Source organism: Lepidochelys kempii, chromosome 1 (assembly GCF_965140265.1).
Source record: "Lepidochelys kempii isolate rLepKem1 chromosome 1, rLepKem1.hap2, whole genome shotgun sequence".
Lineage (NCBI taxonomy): Eukaryota > Metazoa > Chordata > Testudines > Cheloniidae > Lepidochelys > Lepidochelys kempii.
The window spans coordinates 230602734-230625749 of NC_133256.1; the positions used below are offsets into that span (position 1 = coordinate 230602734).

A 23016-nucleotide genomic window follows, 5' to 3' on the forward strand; every position below is an offset into this window, starting at 1 on the left:
CAGGAGCTTGGCAAGTTGACCCCCCAAAGGGTTTTCCTGGCTCTCAGAGCTTTTATTGTCTGTACAAAACACACTGAGCACCCTGTGGTGCTTGTCCTCAACTAGCAAATGTCAACTGCAGTGTAACCCAGGTTTATTTAAAATAGCTGAGCAGAGCTCATGAGCGTGACAAATTCAGATGAGCTGCTTTGCTGCCAGACTTAATGGCTGTATTCTGCTCCGCAAACTTTGATGAGAAGCAATTTAGAATAATGTGACATAGCAGCAGTCAAAGGAGCTCGGAAAATTGTTGCGGCTCCCGTGATTAACTGTTCAATAGACTGTTCTGGCTGCTTCTTGTGTGCCTCTCAATATGAGCAGCAGCCATTCATCTACGATCAGTGGATGCAATGATCAAGGAATTGCTTTGCGTGTGTGGTCGGGCATGGAGCACTGGGCTTTCACATCCTCTCCTTTCCCCAGTAAGAGAGTCACATGACCTGACATCCTTTGACTTTTTGCCTCTATACCTAATTGAAAGCACCGGACCTCATTGTATGTTTTAAGTGTCCTTATATTTCCCTATCAAACTGTAGTGCTCCAACAGAGGGAAGAATGGATGTAAATCAGAAAAGTGCTACTTACAGCCCTGCATTGTATTAATGGAAGTACATGGAGATAAGTAGACTCACATTGTGTGCCAGCTTCAGGGTGGCTGGCATTAGGATATTTAGGGGCTTCCACTGTGACTATTTAGTGGGGTCCCCCATCTTTGCAATTTGTCCTTTCCCCCTAAAAAATTCTCACCATTTTCTCTTTTCCCATCCCCTTTCCACTATTAACTCTCTCCCTCTCACTCAATCAGGAGCTGTTGAGGGCCAGATAATCTTCCCTTTTCCAACAGCCCATGCCATAGCACCAGTGAAGAGAATCAGTGAATATTTGTGGTCTCCCCCTTTCCCACTGTTAAGCCTGGTGACAGACCAGAGACTTGGAAGCTGGGGCTTTTCTAGCAGCAAGTCAGTGGAGAGCACATTGATCTTCGCCCTACCTAAGAGCTAAAAAGCACCTAAAAGAAGAGCACTGATCAATGCATTTTAGGGTGCAATTTATCCCAGTGCACAGGGCCATCAGTACGCACATCTTAGTCCCACACAGGCTAATTTCACTCTTAGATAGTAATACGCCCCTCATTCCCATGTTAAATTTGAAATTGTCCTGCATGTTGGAAGCCCATTATGAGTTGAGGTCCCAAAATAAACAACATCCAGGCTATAAAGGCTCTGATAGCCACTATCAAAGAAATATAGCTATCATAATTGCATGTCCATTTATCCTATCACATGGGTACCTAAGACAAACCTACAGTACTTGGTATTTAATTGATACTTATTACTATTTTTCATGGATTAATTAAATTTGTACCCAGCAGATTACGTGATAATTATCCTTACATTTGTTATGGGAAACTAGAAATTGCATGGGTTGTTAACAACAAGCAAACAGAATGTAATTGCAAAAACACAACATGGTTATCTGTACAAGATTTTGATCACAGATGTTATCACTTCAAAGAACCAAGGCTATCTTACAAGATAAAAACTGGCCAGTTTAGCACCTGAAAATATGAAAAAAAAGCACCGAGTGGGAGCTTTTCCGCAGGCTGGACGCAAAATCTTGATAAATGTAGGATTGAGAAGTTGAACAGTTTGCTATCCCCTATGTCTAATTAAATGTAGAAAAAGAGATTCACCTTGTTTTTTGGTCCTGTGGAAGACAGTGTGTTCTTTGGATGGGGCACGGGTCTGTAAGTCAGGCAGCTTCAGTTCTATTCTTAGCTCTGCCACTACATGTAACCTTAGGCAAATAACTTCACCTGCTTCCCCTCCCACCCTTTGTCTGCTCCAGTGGCTCTCAATGTATTTACCATTGTGGGCTGCATCCAGTACTACCTATATGGCTCTGAGAATGTCACATGGGCCACAGCTCTGTGCTGATTGGGCCATAAGAGGCCCCGCAGGCCACGGGTTGAGAACCACTGGTCTTTTCTATCCATTTAGACTGTAAACATTCTGGAGCAGGGACTGTCTCTTACTATGTGCTTGTACAGCACCTAGCACAATGGGGCCTCTAAGTACTACCATAATAATACATAAATAATATAATATAAAAATGATAAATAATGGTATGTAGAAATGGTCCACCATCAATAATGGCGACTACATTCTGAATTATAGTGTTGGTAGCATGGAAATCCATGCTTCAAGGATAAACCTTGAAGTCCTCTGTCATGCAGGATTCCCAGTGGAGTCAATGGGAGCTTGGCTTGAGTAAAACCTGCAGGATTTAGCCCTAAGGTTGTCATTTAGCCCTTTCTGCCTAGTTAATAAAACACATGGGATGAGACTCTTGCCGAGGTCTGAGTTGGAGCAACGACAGCCTTAACGTGGAGGCTCTCCATTGTCATTTTAAAAATAAATTTTAAATTCTCTGATTTAACTTTCGGTTTTCTTGAACATTTATTTTAAACATAGATTTTTTTTAAAAAGCTAAAAGCCCATCATGGTCCTCCCTAACCTGGAAAAATACTTCGCAACAACCACGTAACCAGCCGGCCCTAATGTAACTTAGAACTCCTTGAAGCTGTGTGTCTGTTGACGTTGCTTTTTGTAACGGGTGTAGTTTCTTTTCTGACACTGGTCTGTATGCATTTGTAGCATCAACATACACCTTTACATCATCTTTGAGCTCGCAGGTAGTTGAGTGAGATACTGACTCCATGGTAGAGCATCTGCTGCTACCAGATTTTTCCCAGGAACATAATGAGCAACTGGGTTAAATTGCATTAACCTGATCAAAAGATGTTGGCATCTCAGCGTGGCTTGACCAAGGTCTTTTTCAGTGAAGAGGGTTACAAGAGGTTTATGGTCTCTTATCAGTGCAAAAGAATCCAGCCCATACAGATATATGTAAAAGTTCTCACATGCCAGTAGGCTTGCCAGGCACTCCTTTTCACTCACTGTGTACATTTTTCTGCTTCTGTGAGTGTTCAGAGCAAAATTCAACTTCCACTCAGATCCACGTTGTTGCCATAATATACCACCTAGGCCATAGCTGCTTGCATCTGTACTCATCCTTGTGGACTTGTTCATATCACAGTATTTGAGAACTGCAGCTCTTCAGATAATTTCTTTTACCTTTTTTGAAGTCAATTTCTTGATTTAGCACCCATGGTCATGATGTGTTGGACTTTAATAGTTCATTTAGTTGTTTTTGTTGCTGTAGAAAGGTCTTGTTGGTATTGTCTGAGATAATTTACTAACCTAGGCCACGTATCAGTTCTGGTACATACGTTGATGCATTCAGTTCTTGAATTGCTTTTACTTTGTCAGGGTTAGGACTTTGTTTTTTGTCCACCCCAAAAACCTTGATTTAGGGTAGACAGAAAACTCACTTTTCCTTGTTTAGCTTCAGTCCAGGCTGACTGAACTCCTGAAGGATGGGACCTGCCAAAAGAACAGATCAGAAAAAAAAATGTCGTCCTACAGAAGATGTCAGTTTTTATTATTGTTGAAAAACAGAAATCCTGAAAAGTTAAAATGTTTCAGTTGTGACCAAAAACTGCTGAAAACTGAAAACAATTCAGCCAAAAAACTGGGGGCAGGAAAGAAGAATAATTTTTGTCAAAAGTTTTCAGTTATCCAACATAGAAATCAAAATATTTTGAGGAAAACAGACCTTTTTCGTGATAACTTACATTTAGTTAAAGCCCCACAAAGTTTCAACAGAAAATTTTCAACCAACTCTAATTGCTAATTTTATTTGTCAGTAAAATGCCATGTGCATCTAAATCACTTCCTGAACTATCTTAAGCAATCATCCTCTTTCTCTGTGTTAAATATCACATATATGACACAGCCTTCCACAGTCTTTATTAAGACAAACCTTCCAATTAAGTCATGAAACATCTTGGGCCAAATTCAAGGAAGTCAGTAGACGTACAATTTACACACAGGCTGGATTTGTTTCGACAGCTTAATTTGGTGCATAAATATAACTTAACCGAGCCTGTAACAATAGTTTTATGGATATAACTACAAGAAATGTTAAAAAACTAACAGAAGATTTTATTAGTTATTTCTAGTCATAATATGTAACTTGTTCCTGGATACATTTTGACTCCCTCACATTATATACAAAAAGCAGAGCTAGAGTCTAATGACTGAGGACCTGATCCCACTGGGTTCCATCTGAACTAAGGAACTATACTTAAACTGGGTTTAGATATATGTAAGGAACCAGGTGTAGCAGGTGTGGTCTGGTGGTCATAGCTGGGCTGGTGTCTACAAGTCAAGGATGGCCACAAAGTGGTAGTCAGTGAGCAGGGATTGGGTAATTGCTAGAGCCAGCATCAATCAACACAGGTCAGAGTCAGGGTATGGCCAGAGACTGGAGATCAGAGACAGCTACCAGGCTGGAATCAGGAGGCCAGAGTCAGGATGGGGACAGAGACAAGATTAGAAAACAAGATGAGGTCTGGACTCACAGCAGGCCAGAAGTCTTTGTGATTCCCAGACAACTTCCTTGGTTACCCTCCAGGGTTAAATATTGTGATTGGCCAATCAGAAGGCCACAGGCTGCTGTCACTCTGGACCCTTTGGGCAGTACTTCCTTTGGTGTGTGATCTCCACAGTGCTCCCTGGGGCTCTCCCAGGCTCTTCAACTCTGGGTTCTAGACTCATACATGGGTTCTAGACCAATGTTTTTCAAACCATGGGTCGTGACCCAGTACCAGGTCGCCTTGCTGTGGTCAGCACCACCGACCTGGACGTTAAAAGTCCCATCAGCAGTGCTACCCAGTTAAGGCAGACTAGTGCCTACTTTTTCCAACACCACGCTGTGCCCTGGAAGTGGCCAGCGGCAGGCCTGGCTTCTAGGCAGGTGGGCCACGGGGTTCTGTGTGCTACCCCCACCCCAAGCCCCATGAACTGGCCAATGGGAACTGCGGGGGGCGGGGGGGGCAGTGCCTGCTGGCGTGAGCCTCCTCCTAGGAGCCGGACCTGCTGCTGGCCGCTTCTGGGAGGCAGTGCAATCCACGGTGTACCCCGGCTGTGCCGCTGACTGGGAGCAGTAAGTCCATGCCCCAACCCCGTGCCCCAATTCCCTGCACCAGCCCTGAACCCCCCCAAACCTGGAACGCTTTCCTGCACCCCAACGCCCTCGTCCTCAGCCCCACTCCAGAGCCTGCACCCCCTGCCCAGAGCCATGATCCTTTCCTGCACCCCAACCCCCTGCCCCAGTCCTGAGCCCCCCCAAACCCAGAACCCCTCATGCACTCCAAACCCCTCATCCCTGGCCCCAGCCCAGAGCCTGCACCCCTAGCCCAGAGCCCTGCCCCCCTCCTGCACCCCAACCCCCTGCCCCAGCCCAGAGCTGCCTCCCACATCCTGAACCCCTCATCCCCAGCTCCGTTGGGTCGTGGGCATCAACAATTTTCTTCAACTGGATCCCCAGAAAAAAAGTTTGAAAACCACTGGTCTAAACTTATCCTTTCAGCATGATTCAGTCTAAATTGGTTCCTAACATGGGCTCCCAATTCTGCAAATAAAAGTAGTCTCATTAACTAGTGCTTGGCCGGGAAGTAGAAAGCCTTGTCTACACGAGGGCTGTTTGCCTCAATAAATAAATAAATAAACAAACCCCACCATTGCTGACAGCAGAGAGAAAGGGAAAACATGAATCAGGAGAATATTTAAAACTATTCAGGGAGAATAAGCCAGTAATTTAAGAATGCCCTGACTACTCCATTACCAAAGCAAGCACTTTTCACATGCTTATTATAAAACAAAGATGGGATCCCAAAGACTTACTTGCAACTTCTGGTTGCTCTCTCTCTCTCTCTCTCTCTCTGCATATTGAAGATGCTTCAGCCAAATTGCAAAGTAATTGTCCCTTTTTCAATAAGCAGCGTTTTTCTAACATTTATGCTATTTATACATCTCCATTTATCGTAAAACTACTACTCTTTTCCAAAGCAAATTCATCACTAAAAGCTGTGAGATCCTTGTATAGTCCAGGCACTTCAGGCCAGACGCACTGGGAAAAGCCCTGACCCCACGAAAGACAGTGAAAAGGATCCTGTTGATTTCAACAGAGCCAGGATACCACGGTAGTTGCACTAGGGCTCCTTTGTATTAGCCAGGCTGGCAAAAAGGCAAGTAGGACGGGCATAATCTCTACCCTCAGTGAATAACTTCGACACAAAGGGCCTGCATGTCAGGTGCAGTGCTGTCTTCATGCCTCTCCAGAATAGTCTTTTGCTTCCCCCAGGGCAGGTGGTGGTCTCGGTGGAGGCAGGCCAGAGGGAGCAGGGCTAGGGTGCAAACTTGTCTTGGTGATTGCGTCCCCTAGCAATGTCCCATGTGGCCTTTGTAACAGGACCCAGTTAAGGCTGTGCAAGCCATAGTCAGCCCCACAGATCACGCCAGCTGTCTGTAACCTCTGAACAGGGGAGGCAGAGGAATGTGTCTGGCTCTTCATCCTCCTGTGGATCATCCCCCACCGCAGTCTCCCCAGTGGATGTGCTAATAGTTCGTGTTTCATAACCACTTTGATTTGGACTGATACCTTGTGAAAGAACAACAGCAACAGATCTTTCTCTTTATCCTGGACTACTTTAGGTATGAAGAGGAATTTTCCCAGCGACTGAAATTACAGGACCAGATACTGCAACTCAAACACCAGCTAGAGCATCAAAAAGAAAATTGTTTACAGGTGAGGCTAATAACCCTGCTCCTAAATGGTGCTTTAGAAGCCTATTCAGCATCTCCTAATCAGACTGCTAAAGTGCCTACAGAATTGTCCTTCCTCCAGCAATGGATTAACATGGGCTACTCTTTACTCGAGCACGCTTGGGAAGCTGGTGTCTGTGAATGTTTATAGGGCCAGGTCTCCATAATTCCAAAGATGATGGAAGTTCACCACTGCCCAAAAGCTTGTTTGCATATAGAGCCAGCTTCAGGATTTTCCCACCAACCCTGCCATGTGAGTCAGCTGGATCTCTGCATTACTGAAAGCCCTAGCAAGTAGTGTTTGTGCTCTGTAGTGCCTTCTTCCTTGTGTATCACAGTAGCTTAACTACGCTGATGTCCATATCATCTCTATGTATATATTTTCTTTTCATCTTCTTGCTTTGGCCAGGAAGGATGGTCTTTGGTTAGAGTCAGAAACCCGGATCATATTCCTGGCTCTGTCTCAGTTTTCCTGGCCCTGATTCTTCACTACCTCACACCTTATGTGGTCATTTCTAGGAGAGCAAAGGTGGGCATAAAATGCTGCTACTGGTTTAAGTGACTGGAGAATTTAATTGTGGTCGTGTTTTGCTCTCCTGCTGCCAGGCTTACATGATTACACCAAGTGAAAGGGGAATCAAATCCTCTGTGTGAAGGTAGGCAAATCACTTCCTGTTGTGCTGAAGTGTGAGTTGCTGTGAGGAAGCAGAGGATTGAAATCCCCATTGTAATGTATTGACTTTCCTCCCTGTACTCCAGCATGCTGATTTAAACCACAGCATGGTTACTGTGAAATGTCAGCTGAGACAGGCAGTAGAGAAGTGGAGAAGATAAGTGACATCTCTTAGCCCTGGTCTACACGGGGGCGGGGGGGGGATCGATCTAAGTTACAGAACTTCAGCTACGTGAATAACGTAGCTGAAGTCGACGTACTTAGATCGACTTACCGTGGTGTCTTCACTGTGTTAGGTTGACTGCTGCCGCTCCCCTGTTGACTCTGTCTGTGCCTCTCGTGGTGCTGGAGTACAGGAGTTGACGGGAGAGCGCTTGGGGGGTTGATTTATCACATCTAGAGTAGATGCGATAAATCGATTCCCCGCTGGATCAATCGCTGCCCGCCGATCCGGAGGGTAGTGAAGACATACCTTTAGGAGTGTTGTGTGTGTGTTTTTTGTTTTTTTTTAAACAAAGCATAGATTAGCCAATAGGAGCTGATTAGCTGAAGCCAAAAGGAGGTAGAGGTGAGGCCCATAAAATGCCAGCAGCTGCAAAAGGCAATTCATGTCACACATTCTGAGCAAAAAATGTGGATCTTATTGGGGTAAGCAGTCATAAAGTTTAAGGCTAGAAGGGACCACCAGATTATCCAGTCTGATCTCCTGTGTATCCCAAGCCACTAAACCCCACCCAGTTACCCCTGTATTAAGATCAGTAAAATGGATTAGACTATAGTAGTACAGCTTTCAGAAGACTAAACTATTGTGTGCCACAGGCAGAGAACAGAAGGGACCAAGAAGCAACCTGGGGCCTCTGCAATGGCAGGGAACTGATTTGGTGAGAGATACCTAGCTGATTCATTAGTATGCCTCTCTTGGCTGCGGGTGTCTGGGTTTGCTATTTTTATTTTTTGAAACGGAAGTATGAATTTTCTCTTTCCGGCTTGTTTGTTATACTAACTAAACAATAAAAGGGAAGCCCCATAGCTCTCTCTGGCTTGTAGGCATCAAGGGGGCAACCAACATCTTTCCCACCCATGGAGATAAGACACTGATTCATGTGTGTTATGTGTTGGAAATACGCCTTTGCTCAGACAAGGAGCAGCAGTAAGAAGTCCTTTATGTAACACAGCAACTACCTTGCTGATCTAGACCAGTGCTTCTCAAATGCGGCCACCAGGGGCTTTTCATGTGGCCACAGCCTCCTGGATGGTGAATGCGAGGGGAGCGTAAAGCAATGGCCCCTCCCCAGGGGTGGGGCTCTGCCCCCCTTTGGAGCCACAAACACTAGAGAAGCAGGCAGCTGTTGTGGGTTCCCCACCTTCCTGAGGGCAGTGGAGCTCAGGCTTCTGGCTTCAGCCTTGGGGTGGCAGGTGGTGGCTGCAGCGTTTCAGAGTCTGGACGCAGGACCATGGGCTCTGGGCCCGAGCCCCAGTCATGCGGCAGCGGGTGCCGTCCCCAGGCTTACCAACCCCCATTGCTCCTTGTCCCTGCTGTGTCCTCTGGCCCCGGGGTTCAGCTACACGGCTGCAGAGGTCCAGTCCCTGGGCTCTGGCCCCAGGCTCACTAACACCCCATCGCCTGTGGACCTCACTGCCTCTCCTGGCCCCTCACCCACCCATCCCATTGCAGCTGGCTCCCACTGCTTCCCTACCTACCTCCCCATCCAGGGCTCAATTTTTAACCTGGCTTGCCAGGGCTGAATAAGTCTGTTGTGAAAAGTGATATTTGTATATTTGTTAATATCACTTTTCGCAGCCTCCCAGCTAGCTAGCAAGTCTGCTACTGTGAAAAGGGGTGTTAAAAAACATTCAAATATCACTTTTCACAGACGCAGATTTAGTAACTAGCAAGTCTTTATATTAAAAAAAAAAGCAACCAAAAAGCAAAAGAAACAATTACAAAAGAAGACAAGAACATGCAAAGCACATTATTTGTTTCTATTCTGTTTAGGTCCAGTAAAGAATAGAGACAACTGTACATTATTTTTATTATTGAGTCTGCAAAAAAACAAACAAACAAAGAAACAGAAATAAATAAATTACAAGGATTTGGACATGTATATGGGCATATTAATTAACTTTAGGACAAACAAATAAAGTATTTTAGGAAAAATTGTCAGAGCGGCCACCAACAAGAGTTGGTGGTCACACTCTGAGGCCAGCAAAATATGTGTTGTGAGAACCCCATGACAATTGGGAGAGATGTTTGATTGGAATTCCTCTGAGCGCAGACAAAAGAGAGGCAGCATTGCCCAGTGGTTAAGGTGCCAGCCTAAGACTCTGGAGAGCTGAGTTAATTTCTCTCTTCCACCACAGACTGTCTGACTGACCTTAGTCTGAGAGTGACAAAGGAACTTAAAGGCACCTAGAAAATCCCTGGAACAATGGGATCTATAAACCCTGTGTTAGGTGCCTAGGTTCCTATATAATGCATTTTGATGGGAGGTGCCTCAGAGTACATCTACACGGCAAACCTCTACCAACACTGAATCTCAGAGTGTGGGTCAGCTGACTCAGACTTACACTATGGGGTGGGTCTCAGAGTCTGAATGACAGCCCAAGCTCAAATATCTACCCTGCTATTTTTAGTCTCATAGCATGAGTCTGCAAGCTGGGCAGGAAGCTGTCTAGGCTAGTCAGTGGGAGATGCTGACAAGAGGGTTTGTCCTAAACCCTGCCCCTTGCCCAGAGTTTGGTGACTAAGTCTGGGCTACAGGGAGAAGGCTATCTCTGCTTCACATAGCTGGAAATCCTCTCCTGGAGTTATGTGGCTTAGGTGCTTAAGATGTTTCTTGTAAGCAAGAGGTGGCCTCCCTTATAACCTTTCACCCATTGGTTAGAGCAGAGGCTCTCAAACTGGGAGTTGTGCCCCCGTGGGGTGGGGCATGGAATATATTCTGAGTATGTGTGAGAAGCTTTGGGCAGGGGGAAACCTACTGCCCACAGTCAGAGCTGGGCGCCCAGCCAGGAGCTGCCACTCTCCGCTCTGCCTTCATACCGGGCCACCCTTACTTCTGCACTGCTGCTGGTGGCAGCACTGCCTACAAAGCTGGGCCCTCTGGCCAGCAGCTGCCGCTCGTGCTCTGCCTTCAAAGCTGGGCAACTGGAGACTGGCAGCTGCTGGCCAGGCACCCAGAGGGGGGTTACCAGATGTCCAGGTAACAGCGGTGACAGATTATCCCCCTTGGGGTGCAGTCTGGGAGCTGTAGGAACTGCAGTGCTTCTCTAGGACACCCACCTGTGTTGGGGACACAGCCAGCCTCACCCAGGCCCTGTTATCACCCAATACGACCGCAGGTGCCGCCATGCACCCAAACTGGGCTACGTGAGTGCAAACAGCAGACCCCAACCAGTTTCCCAGCTCCCCAGGCATGCACCTCCCTCTGGAATAGAAAGCCAAAATTATATCATCTTGAACTACACAAGGATCTGCACAGCGTAAACACAGTATGTCTGCCCCTCCCTCAAGGTAGAGAGGAATATGCATACTTGTAGTAACCAAGCTGAGATTTTTCCTGAAACACTTCATTTAAAGGCATGCTGGTTTAGGATAAAATATAAAACAAGTTTATTAACTATGAAAAGATAGACTTTAAGTGATTGTAAGTGATAGCAAACGGATCAAAGCAGATTACCTACTAAATAAACAACACTGCAAACTAAGCCTATGATGCTAGAAAGATGGGATAGCAAATTCTCCCCCTGGCTGATGATGCAAGCAGGATTTCAGATTCTTAAGCTTTGCAGCTTGGGATCCTCTCCCCTGTTCCAAGTCTTTTTCTTTTGGAGCATCTCTCAGGCGTTGAGTTGTGGGGGAGTGCAGAATAACAGATGATGTCACTCCCTGCCTGATCTAGCTTTAGCATATGGTGGGAACCCTTTGTTCCAAAAACAGTTCCCAGCCCAGTTTGTGGAAAAATACAGGTACCCAAAATGGAATCCAGAGTCATGTGGGCTGGTCACATGGCCTTGCAGAGTCATAGCAGCCATTATCCATAGGCTGTCAGGAGCATTCTCAGGATAGCTCGCTAGGTATGGGATAAGCTTCTCCTAAGGCCTATTGTTTTCCCTAATGACCCATTACCCTGAATGGGCCCTTTGCAACCAGCTATTTAAACTGGAAGCATCTTGCCTAGTGGGTGTCACTACATGTGAAATACAGATACATAGTCAATATTCATAACTTCAGATACAAAAATGTTACATGCATACAAATAGGATAATCAGATTCAGCAAATCATAACGTTTCCAATGAAACCTTACACGATCCATCTTGTACAAAATGCATCATAATTATGCCATAATCATATCAATAATATCACTATGAAAAATATGGGGTGCAATGTCACAATAGCCTCTTTCTTGATTCTCTGACTTCTATGCAGGCAGATCTTTCAAATACCGGGCAATGTCTTGGATTTTTGCAGAGCAGTTGTTGAAGCTCAGAAAGAGCCCCAATTTGTCCCTCCGTGTATCTGTAGGTGATTGGTCCATTCCCTGGCACCCGCAGCTGTCAGATCCCTGCCCCCCACCCAGACCTCGGCTCCTAGCTCTGGCGGGGGGGGTCCCATAGGGAGGTACTGACTGATGAATGGTGCTGCATCTTGGGCTTGCACCAGCCAACCTGCCACTGTGATAGGGAGCAATGCTGCCCCCTCACTCCAGTGAGTACCCCCCCATACACAGGGTACCCCCTCAAGTACACACACATCCCTCCAGTACCCCTAACTATACCCCCCTCCAGCTCTCTTCTGCCCTCCCTAGATCTCCCCGCCCCGCCCTCCCTCCCCCTGCACTTCTGCTACTGTCCTCTTTTTGGGAACCTGAAATATGGTAACCCTGGACATGAGCTACTACAGATGCAAGGAACAGGGGTGGCATCAAATAAGTCTGAGAACCCCTAGGTTAGAGCACACAATTGGATGTTGGAGAGCTTGGTTCAACTCCCTCATCTGCCTGCTGAGGAGAAGGGGCTTGAGCAGGGATTCCCTACCTCTCAGGTGAAAGGACTTATTGGACAATGGAACTGTTCCACAATGGCACATTCTGTGGTCTTATTGTAAGCGTGGCAATGATAAGCTCTGTGCAACAATGTGCTTAACACCAGAATTTATTCAATAGATATATAGGGTTGATGTGGATGATCTATAGAACCAAAAAGCAGGCACAAGAGCAACAGCTTGTACTCCTCTTGGAAACCAGCTGGAAACAGCACCACCCTTTCTCTTTCATACATTGCCAAGATTGTATGGCTGTACTGTACTCTGTTCTAAATACCAGTACCCTCTAGTACCAGTGCATCCAAGCAAAGGCTCCACCAATTTACACACTGTTACTATATTTTCTCTTCTCCTGTATTATTTATACAAGAGTCTTCACTTGTTACGTAATGCAGCTTGTCTGCTATTGCATTGACTCCCACTACATTGGCATGAGTACTGTACTGAGCAGGGGAATATTCATTTTAGCATCGCTGCAGAGTGAAGGAGGGGCTCTAATTTCTGAAAGGTAGAAATTCAAGTGGGTCTTAATGCTGCCACCATAATGAGCAGTTAGATAAAACGTCATTGCTCTCCCTCATGCATGATGGGCTCCCCCGGTGCAGGTGCATTGTGGGGGAAGTGGATTCAGAAAAGCCTTATCTCACCAAGCCTTGGTCATCTGAGCAGGAACTGGCCAAAATACAGCTCTTGTGCTTCTTTGAGCATTAAGATGATGGCCCAGTTAGCATGGTTAGTGCATTCCATCTTTCTACAGGGAGCATGCCATTCAGGTGCATGACACTGGCTGAGCCCTGGTTCTCCTGTGTACCATCTATTCTAATGCATGCAAACACCCCCCCCCCCCAAAAAAAAAGACTGGAGATAAACATCCTCCATGGTGTTCTCCCTGAGTTATTCTGTTTGTAGTAGGATAGGTGTTTCTCCATGAATGGCTAGATTTTTGCCTTCTCATATTCTGAAGGTGCAATTTGGACCCAAGGAAGTATTCAGAGTGGTAGTGAGAGGAGGTCGCATCACTGAGTGAGATTTTAAAATGTAAATGAAAGGGTGGAATTGTCCAGTTGTCTGTCAGCCGCAATAACTTTTCAGCCCTGGGGACCATTTGGAGATCTGCTTTGATCCAGGCGTACAAACCATGGTTGATTTAGACAAGCCAGCAGATGTATTTGAGGAACAAGCATAAGCCACACATACCCCGTGATAGAAGGGTATCACAGAAAACTATTGCCCTGGGGATTGAACAGTGGCTGACAGTGGGGATTAGATGCACTGGCCTTGGGCATTGTTGCCCAATGGAGGGAAATTTAGAATTTAAGGAGCAACAGGTCTCACCTTAGCTAAGAGTGGTAGCCTTTCTGTATACAGTGTGGTAGAACCCCTTAAAGAATGGAAAGGAACAAAAAAGCAACTCTCTTTTGCCTAGCTGGCTGGTTGCCAGAGGAGCCCTTGGCACCTGCTGCAGGTTGACAGTCTTGGCCAGTTTGTAGTTGGCTGAACCAAGTGTTTTTGGGTTTTCTTGTTTTCTCTGCCTTCTGATTAGTTAGTTTTCTTGGCTGTTCCACTGCGTATATAAACATTTCCTTCCCTAGTTCCCGTGCCTTTGTTATTTCCCCTGGTGAGTTGATGCTGTGACTATTGAATGATGATTTTTCTTTTCATCTCATTTGCAAGCATGCAACGAGGTGAATTAACATGTAGGGGGAAGGATCGGGTGGGGAAGAAACTTAAAAAAGTAAGAACATTGCCTCAGGCTTTAAAAGGAAAATCGTTCTTGATTTTGCTAAACTTCTCTCTTGAGTCTGATTATTTCTGGGTGAATAAGAGATGGACCTGAACTAAAACTCTGAATCCAAACACCCCATACTGAATGCATACGTGTGTGTGTGTGTGAGAGGGGGATGATAGGGATCAGATCTGAATCCAAATTTCCCAGATGGACTCTATCTTTATAATGGGAGAGCCCAAAACCTTACATCTGAACTTCGGGGGAGGTTTTTGGATGCAGATTCAAATGTCACAGTTCAGGTCCATCTGAAGTATTAGCTGAGGTCACTTCTAGATTTGCTAGTTTGTCCTCCCATTCCTTGCTCCTGCTTTTTTCTTGTAAAGCAGCTCTTGATGAGATGAACACATCGAAAACAGAACTGTTTGATCTAACCATCCAGCAACACATGTGCATTGCAAGAACTTTGTGAATCTCATCAGTCATGGACTTCGAACCAATATTTGCCCTCTTTTTAACACTGGCCTCGAACCCACCGTTTTCCATGCCTCTGGGATTAGCTGCTGATACTGTGCATGCAGAGTACTTAAGCTCTTTGAGACTCTGCTAGTACTTCTCATCGCTCTGGAGTGTGATTCCATTTGAAGCATAAGTTATGACCTACAATTCAGTTTCATCTCTTTGAGGATGATAGAGCAGTATTCCTTCAACCCAATCATACTGAATGTAATATTCATGTCAGTTGTGTCTGATATGTACAGTAATAAAGGATAAAACCTTTTTCCATAGAATAGAATCTAAATTCTGCTGCATCTTGGGCTAAGAAGTGTTGCTTAGGGTGTGTTTTCAAATAAAACAGTAATAACAGAAGCTTGATATTAAAGGGTGTTAATTCTTAGAGTATTACCACTTTGTCATTGCACAAACAAAAATGATATTGTAAAAAATGACATCCACAAGTTATTTCAGAAACCCAACCTATTCTATTCTTTTTTTTTTTTTTTTTTGGTGGCTTAGACCCCAGACTTCCTCTTTGGTGCTTTTTTTTTTTCTCACTTATTAACAAAATGGACTGTGGAAATGAGACTGTGAGCTGTGCTATAATTTGCAGCACTATGAACAGTGCAGATTAAGCTGATGGTGTGATATGTGATATCATCCCTCCATTATTTTCCCAAAGCATCAAGTTGATAAGACTAATGCAGACTGGCATGTGTGTTGCGGCAGCCATCACTTCTTCTGAATGTAATGACTCTAGGACAGGAGGCAGAAGATGTGGATATAGTAAGAAATAAGCATTTTAATTAGATGTTAGTGATTGTGCTTTTCATTAGTAGTGGTTAAAGTGTATCATTAACTTTTACAGCTACTTACTTAAAAGGTAAGATGTGTCTGTATAAAAAACATAAAGTGACTTATATGTATGTATTTCCTCTGTGGGAACTGCGAAATAGGTTGTGGTTGAAAAGTTTAGGGTATTTTTCTGTTCTCTGAAATTGGCACAAGTGAAACAGAAAAGTCCAAGGAAACATGCATTTTTCTATACTGGCTTTTTTAACAATTCATCATGGAATCAGGGAAAATAAGTTTGTTATAAGTTACTCCCTTAAAAGTACTTGGCAATTAACTAGCAGTATTATCAAAATTCATTTACTGGCTTATTTTCAATATCTTGTATCTTTTAAGGACACAAATTATTTCTTTTTCACTGTAAAGAAATGCTCTTACGGTTTTTTAAGTCTAATTTTTGTGACCTCTCCCCTGAGAGAATCCAATTAATTCTTCTTCTAAAACAATGATAGGAATCCAAACAGATGAGACAGAGGCTTGCGTGGTCAGAAGTTCTCATACTCCAACTAGAAGGAAAACTCCATGAATTCAGCAATGGGGACTCAGATTCAATGGCAAAAGTTCAGAAAATTCGAGAAGCCAATGAAGCGGAGGTGAAACAAATCCAAGAGGAAACTGCAACAGCCTACCATCAAAATGTAAGCGTATAATATAGAACATGTGTTCCCTCTTTCATTTGTCTACTTTACAAGAGTTAATATACAGTATTTGCAAGGTTCACAAGGGGGCTTTTCTCCCTTTAGGCTACTAGCTACAGTTACAGCTTATCCAAAAAGTTAGACTTTTCCCCTAAGTGAAAAGAGTTTAATAACATAGCCTTAAAAAAAGAGAAGGAACAAAACTAATGAGCATTCTGCTTAAACAAACATAACAATACAGTGCCAGAGGAAATGAATTGGGCCAGGGTGAATTTTTTTTTACTTGTTAAGAAAATGTAAAGGGTGAAATCCTGGCCCCATTGAAGCCAATAGCAAGACTCTCTTCAACCTCAATGAGGCCAGGAGGATTTTCCCTTACAGTATACATAATGGATTGTGGTACTGACTCCTTCACTAAAGACAAAAGGCAGTTAGGTGTTTGACTAAGTGTCTAACTCCTACTTGTAATTTTGAATATCTCCTCCAAAGTTTCTAAGCTGTTTTCCAAGGTCTACTTTTGAAAAACGCTCATTTTGACTTTTCTTGGACAAAAGAAAGTGTCCTTTGCACCTCAGAGTGTATATATGAGGCCAGATCCTCAAGACCAGCCATTTGGTGCTTGGCATTGCTCCCTGACAGCTGACACTTTATTTCAGTACACTACTGAGAAGCCTGAGGGCTGCTCTAAATTGCACCAGCGGCACAGAGCACCAACAGGCCATTTTGGTAACCAAAGATTGCTAGAGTATAAGAAAATTCCAGCCACTCTCCCATTTTCTTGGCCTTTGCTACCCATACTCACACCCCTTGTCATAGTGGATGAGAGCCAAGGTGTGGGTGTACCATGGATTTAAATAGTGGCATTATGATATTTTCCGGTTTATTATCTATCCTTTCCTAATGGTTCCTAACATTGTTAGCTTTTTTGGCTGCCGCTGCACACTGAGCAGGTGTTTTCAGATAATTAACCACGATGATGCTAACATCTCTTTCTTGAGTTGTAATAGCTAATTTAGACCTCATCATTTTGTATGTATAGTTGGGATTACGTTTTCCATTGTGCATTACTCTGCAGTTATCAACATTGAATTTCATCTGCCAGTTTGTTACCCAGTCACCCAGTTTAGTGAAATCCCTTTGTAACTCCTTGCAGTCAGCTTTGAATTTAACTATCTTGAGAAATTTTGTATAATCTGCAAACGTTGCCTCCTCACTCTTTACCCCTCTTTCCAGATTGTTTATGAATAAGTTGAACAGCACTGGTCCCAGTAGAGATCCTTGGAAGACCCTGCTATTTACCTCTCTCCCCTGTGAAAACTGACTCTCTATTCCTACCCTTTGTTTCCTATCTTTTAACCAGTTACTGATCCATGAGAGGACCTTCTCTCTTATCCCAGGACAGTTTACTTTGTTTAAGAGCCTTTGGTATGGAATCTTGTTAAAGGCTTTCTGAAAGTCCAAGTACACTATATCTACTAGTCCAGTGGCTCTCACCCTTTCCAGACTCCTGTACCCCTTTCAGGAGTTGGATTTGTCTTGAGTACCCCAGGTCTCACCTCACTTAAAACCACTTGCATGCAAAATCAGACCTAAAAATACAAAAGGGTCACAGCACACTGGAACTGAAAAATTGCTTACTTTCTCATTTTTACCATATAATTATAAAATAAATGAATGGGAATATAAATATTGTACTTACATTTCAGTGTATAGTACATAGAGCAGTATAAACAAGTCATTGTATGAAATTTCAGTTTGTACTGACTTCGCTAGTGCTTTTTATGTAGCCTGTTGTAAAACTAGGCAAATATCTAGGTGAGTTGATACCCCCTGGAAGACCTCTGCGTACCCCCAGGGGTAGGGGTACCCCGGTTGAGAACCATTGCCCTAATCCACATGCTTGTTGACACCCTCAAAGAATTCTAATAGATTGGTGAGGTGTGATTTCCCTTTACAAAAGCCATGTTGACTCTTCCCCAATACATCATGTTCATCTATGTGTCTGATAATTCTGTTCTTTAGTATAGTTTCAATCAGTTTGCCTGGTACTAAAGTTAGGCTTACTGGCCTGAAATTGAGAGGACTGCCTCTGGAGCCATTTTAAAAAATAGGCGTTACATTAGTTACCCTCCAGTCATCCGGTACAAAAGCTGATTTAAATGATAGGTTACATACCCCAGTAGTTCTGCAGTGTCATATTTGAGTTCCTTCAGAACTCTTGGGTGAATACCATCTGCTCCTCGTGACTTATTACTGTTGAATTTATCAATTTGTTCCAAAACCACTTCCGTTGATACCTCAGTCTGGGACAGTTCCTGAGATTTGTCACCTAAAAAGAATGGCTCAGGTGTGAGAATCTTTCTCACATTCTCTGCAGTGCACACTTTCTCTCTCTAATGTTTCTCCAAACTGTTTTAACCCTTGGTAGCATTCCAAAGGGCTCATTTTCTCACCTCTTCACATTCCCTATTGTCCATTATGATCTTTCCCATTACACACTTTGCATGCAGTGTTTATTTTGAGTAATACGTTACCACTGACTGAATTGAAAGGACAGAGTGTGCAAGTAGATCAACAGTAAAGATGTTTTCTTCTTTCCTGTATTGTCAATGTAATCAAATTCATTCTCATCAGAACTGAAATCCTCTTAACTTTGCGCCAGCACGAGCTCCTGTTGTACACTAGATTCCAGGGGGAAAAAATCTGGACAATGCACTGACACTAAAGTAAAGCTCATTATTTGTGCCTTTTTCCCCCCAAGGCTAATTTTGTTTTGAGAACATCAAATAGCAAATTATCCTTGCTGAATATCCTATTTACAAAAACTGAAACAAAAATACCTTCATCTAAAGCTGGCAAAACATAGCCGTGATCAGGATAGGGTCAAAGTTGTAATCAGCATAATGTATCCAGTTGGCTAGGCCATGTATCTGAGGGACCAGAAATATGCCCTGTCAAAAGAGGGATGCTTCTCAGAAATCCACAGATTCTTCTAGAAATTAATGAGTGATATGCAGCTTATTTTGCTAACAGAAGCACAAAATGGGTCTTGCTTTTCCAAACTATAGAATTTCTAAGAAAAATTAGAATCATTCTTTCATTTCATTGTCGGTTTGCTTATTCCTTTCCATTAATAGCAGATTAGCAGAGCAGCAATTGTGTTAACAAACAAGCAATTCCTCTTAAAGCTAACATAGTCTCCATTTTGTTTCAAATTTCATTGATTAGAATAAGAAAATCCTGAATCAGAATATCAGATAACCAAGTTATAATAGTAGGTACATGTAAAATAGTGCCTGAACTCCTGAATACTTTTCTATTATATCAAACTAGGCCCCTGATCCTGCACAGGAAGACCCCTGTGTACACATGGTACCTCACTGAAGTGATTGGGTCTCCAGGCTACTGAACGGGTCTGCTCATTGCAGGATCAAAGCTTAGAAACTGGGCCCAAGATGTAAAGTCCAGATCCAAACTTCCCACTGTTTGAGGTGCTGAGACTTGGAGTTTAAGTCTGGCCATTAGCACTTGAGATTTATGGGTAAGAAACAGGGAAGAGCTTTCAGTATAAAAAAATGCATTAAATTGTCACAAACTTTCTCTCAAAACTCATACTGGATCTGAAACAATCTTTTAAGGTTCTAAAGGGTCAGAAACATTTTCCCTTTCTTTTTTTGTGGGCATCTTTACTTTGTAATTCCAACCAGGATCAGAAATGAATGTGCTAAAATACTATCTAGAGAGGTTGTTGGACAGTATTTCTAGCCCAGTCAGAAGCATGAAGTACTGGAAATCTCCCTGGGTGCTCCAAAGATTTTACCTCTAAACCAGGGATCTCAAACTCAAATCACCAGGAGGGCCACATGAGGACTAGTACATTGGCCTAAGGGCCGCATCAGTGACACCCCACTCCCCCGGCCACACCCTCACTCCACCCCTTCCATGAAGCCTTGCCCCTGCCCCGCCTCTTCCCACTCCTTCCCCAAAGTCCCCACCCCAACTCCACCCCCTCCCTGCCCCTATTCCAACTGCTTCCCCAAATTCCCACCCCTGCCCTGCCTCTTCTCTGCATCCTCCCCTGAGCATGCAGCTCCCCGCTCCTCCCCCATCCCTCCTGGAAAGCGCTAAGCTAAGGGGGGGCAGCGGGCGCGGGGAGCTTGGTGGGCCGCAGCAAATAACTCCGTGGGCTGTGTGTTTGAGACCCCTGTTCTAAACTGTAGCTACAAGAGGTTTGGTTACTTTAGATGACTGTGGACGTTTTGTGGTGGTTATCCATATGGAACTTTGAACGTTTAGAATTTGGCCCATGTCTAGTGTAGTGGGAATGAGGGGTCGGGGAGAGACAGAGAGACACACACTCTAGAACCCACAAGAAAACCAACCCTCCAAACTTTTATTTTGCAGAGTGGTTGTAAAAGCAGGTAGTGAATGTGAAATTAAGCAGAGTATAATGCTCTTCTGTAATTGCCATATGTTAACCAATAACATGCTTCAAATGTGTGATGCTGTAGAATTTTTTCACAGCTGAATTCCTTTGATTTGAACTATGGTCTAATAGAGAATGGATGTGAGGGAATAGATCAGAACCTTTTTTGCTACATGTCACAAATAACAGTTTCAGTGCTATCAGTTCTTGATTTGTGGGCCTGTTCAAAGCTTTCACCGAGCTGGCTTTTTTGACTGGCTATGATCATAACCCTTGCCTTCGTGCAGTCAATTTCAGCCTGAGTACTGCAGTGACCTTAACTACAGGGTCTGGTTACAGGGTCTGATTTTATGTTCAGATCTTTCAGGGCACAGAGTAACACTGTTTGGAATGAGGGGCTCTTGAAATGTGTATACAGTGCTAACAACTCTGTAGAATCCATATAAGTTGAATATCAGCAATTTGTGTTTCTATGTTTTAGTTCATGAGCTTGCTAAATTTTAAAAATAAACTTGGTCACACTTTATATTAAGTATTCATTTTATAAATAGTTTAAAAAGGATTAATACATAATGTTTTAATAAATGGTTAATCAATTGTTATATATGGTTATACAGTCCAACAGGTCAATAAGTTGCTTATAACCAACTATAACACCACCTGCTTGTGTACGCATTATAGATGGTTACAAGCATTACCTGCGCCTGCAACATGTTTCTAATGTCTATTAATTATTTATTAACCCATAATAAACTACTAATAAATGTACCTTTAGTGTAAAGTGTGAACCAGAGTTTTATTCTACTTTTGGCTTTTTCTGCTACGTAGAATTCTAAGTAGAAGATTTAATAAAAAAAATTAACTAACAAATGAGCCCTGGACTTATTCCTGGTCCAACTGAAATCAAGTGGAATTTTCAATGGGGATTTTCTAAAGTTCCTCATTGACTGATAGTCAACGGGACTTGTGCTCTTAAGTCAATTAGGCCCTGATTTTGCAAGGTATTCAGGCACCTAACTTCCATTGCAATCAATTAGGATTAGGTACCTAAATACTTTTTTAAAAAATCTGGGCCTTGGGCCCTTTTAAAAATTCCACCCTTTATTTACTTTAATGGGAGTGGGTTTGGGTCTCTGCGGGAACCATGACACATTGCTTCAGTTGGGGAAAAACGGAGGAGGCATATGATCACAGTTCATCAAAAGCTCTTCTTTACACAGTGTTTCTGATCAGTGGGTGTCCTCTTCCTGACAAACTGTAAATGTGTACTTAATATTGTATTGTCTATTAACTCACAAAGTCAATAGATTCCCTGGTAAGATCAGAACACTTCCAACACTAGTCTCTGTAGTAAAAACAATAAAGGTAATATTTACTCTGTGTAAAAGAACCCTTATTTAAATATTTATAGAGTTCTTATGAGTCTAGGTTGCTTTCCTAAAACATTAATTAACTACAGAGAATACATACGTGTTTTTTTAAAATACATAATAGAAGCTTTGCTTCATTTAAGAAAATAAAGTGTTTTGGACTATTTTTTCTTATAACTTTTCTGGCATTTTTATAGGATTTAAGGTTATATTATTAGAATTCACCTGAACCTGAACTCATAAATTAAAATAAACAAAACAAAAACAAAAACCAAAGCATGTGATGACACAGGGCATGCCCACCTATCCTCATGGCTTGAGAGTACTGTCTCTTTAACGCTCCCTTGCATTCTGGCCCGTGGAATGGTAGGCCAGGTTTAGGAAAAACATTCAGGAAAGTTCAGGATTCTATCAGTTTGTTTGTCCACTGAATAATACAAAATCCTTCTGTGTCTCACTTTTTCTCTTCATCCTCACTCCCCCTCCACCTACTACATCATCCTGCAAGAGAGCCACAGTGGCAACTCTGCCAAGGCTTTGACTTCCAGATTTTTGCAATATTTTAGTTCCTGCTTTTTTAGATTTATACATTTGTGTTTTTGAAGATTAAAAGTTTGGCAAAGGCAACAGTTTAACTCTGGGAAATGATACAGAGTTCACTGTGGAGGCAGCAGTAACACCTCTGTGGAAAACACACAGTCCTTTTGGAGTAATGGATAGGGCCCTGATCCAAAGCCCATTTAAGTCAATGGGAGTCTTTCCGCTGACTTCAGTGGATATTGATTCAGTTGCCTAAGTCAACAGTGGCTCTTCCGTAGTGGTAGTCAGCTGCTTTTAATACTACGTTGGGGACTGGTGAAAGGCAGAAAGAAATCTGACCCAATATCACCAAAATCCATTCTGATCACAGATTCCTATTGAAATGGAGAATGTGTACGTATTGGATTGTAAGTAAGTCAAGGGCAGCCAAGAAGAGGGAGGAGTGTCAACTGGATGTTCTCTGTGTACATGAGAAAAA

The 23016-nt window shown here is 43.3% G+C and overlaps 1 protein-coding gene across 12 annotated transcripts in view; it reads left to right on the top strand.

Annotated features, from left to right (window-relative positions):
* LMNTD1 (lamin tail domain containing 1) overlaps nucleotides 1-23016 on the top strand; it is a 295913-nt gene that overhangs the window by 62794 nt on the left and 210103 nt on the right. For all 12 annotated transcript variants that reach the window (XR_012155635.1, XR_012155637.1, XR_012155636.1 and 9 more), the window contains 2 exons: nucleotides 6660-6753; nucleotides 16017-16202. Coding sequence is in view for 9 of the 12 variants with exons in the window: in XM_073317668.1 (XP_073173769.1) it covers nucleotides 6660-6753; nucleotides 16017-16202 (280 nt within the window). In the remaining 3 variants the exon portion in view is untranslated. The remainder of the gene's footprint in view (nucleotides 1-6659; nucleotides 6754-16016; nucleotides 16203-23016) is intronic.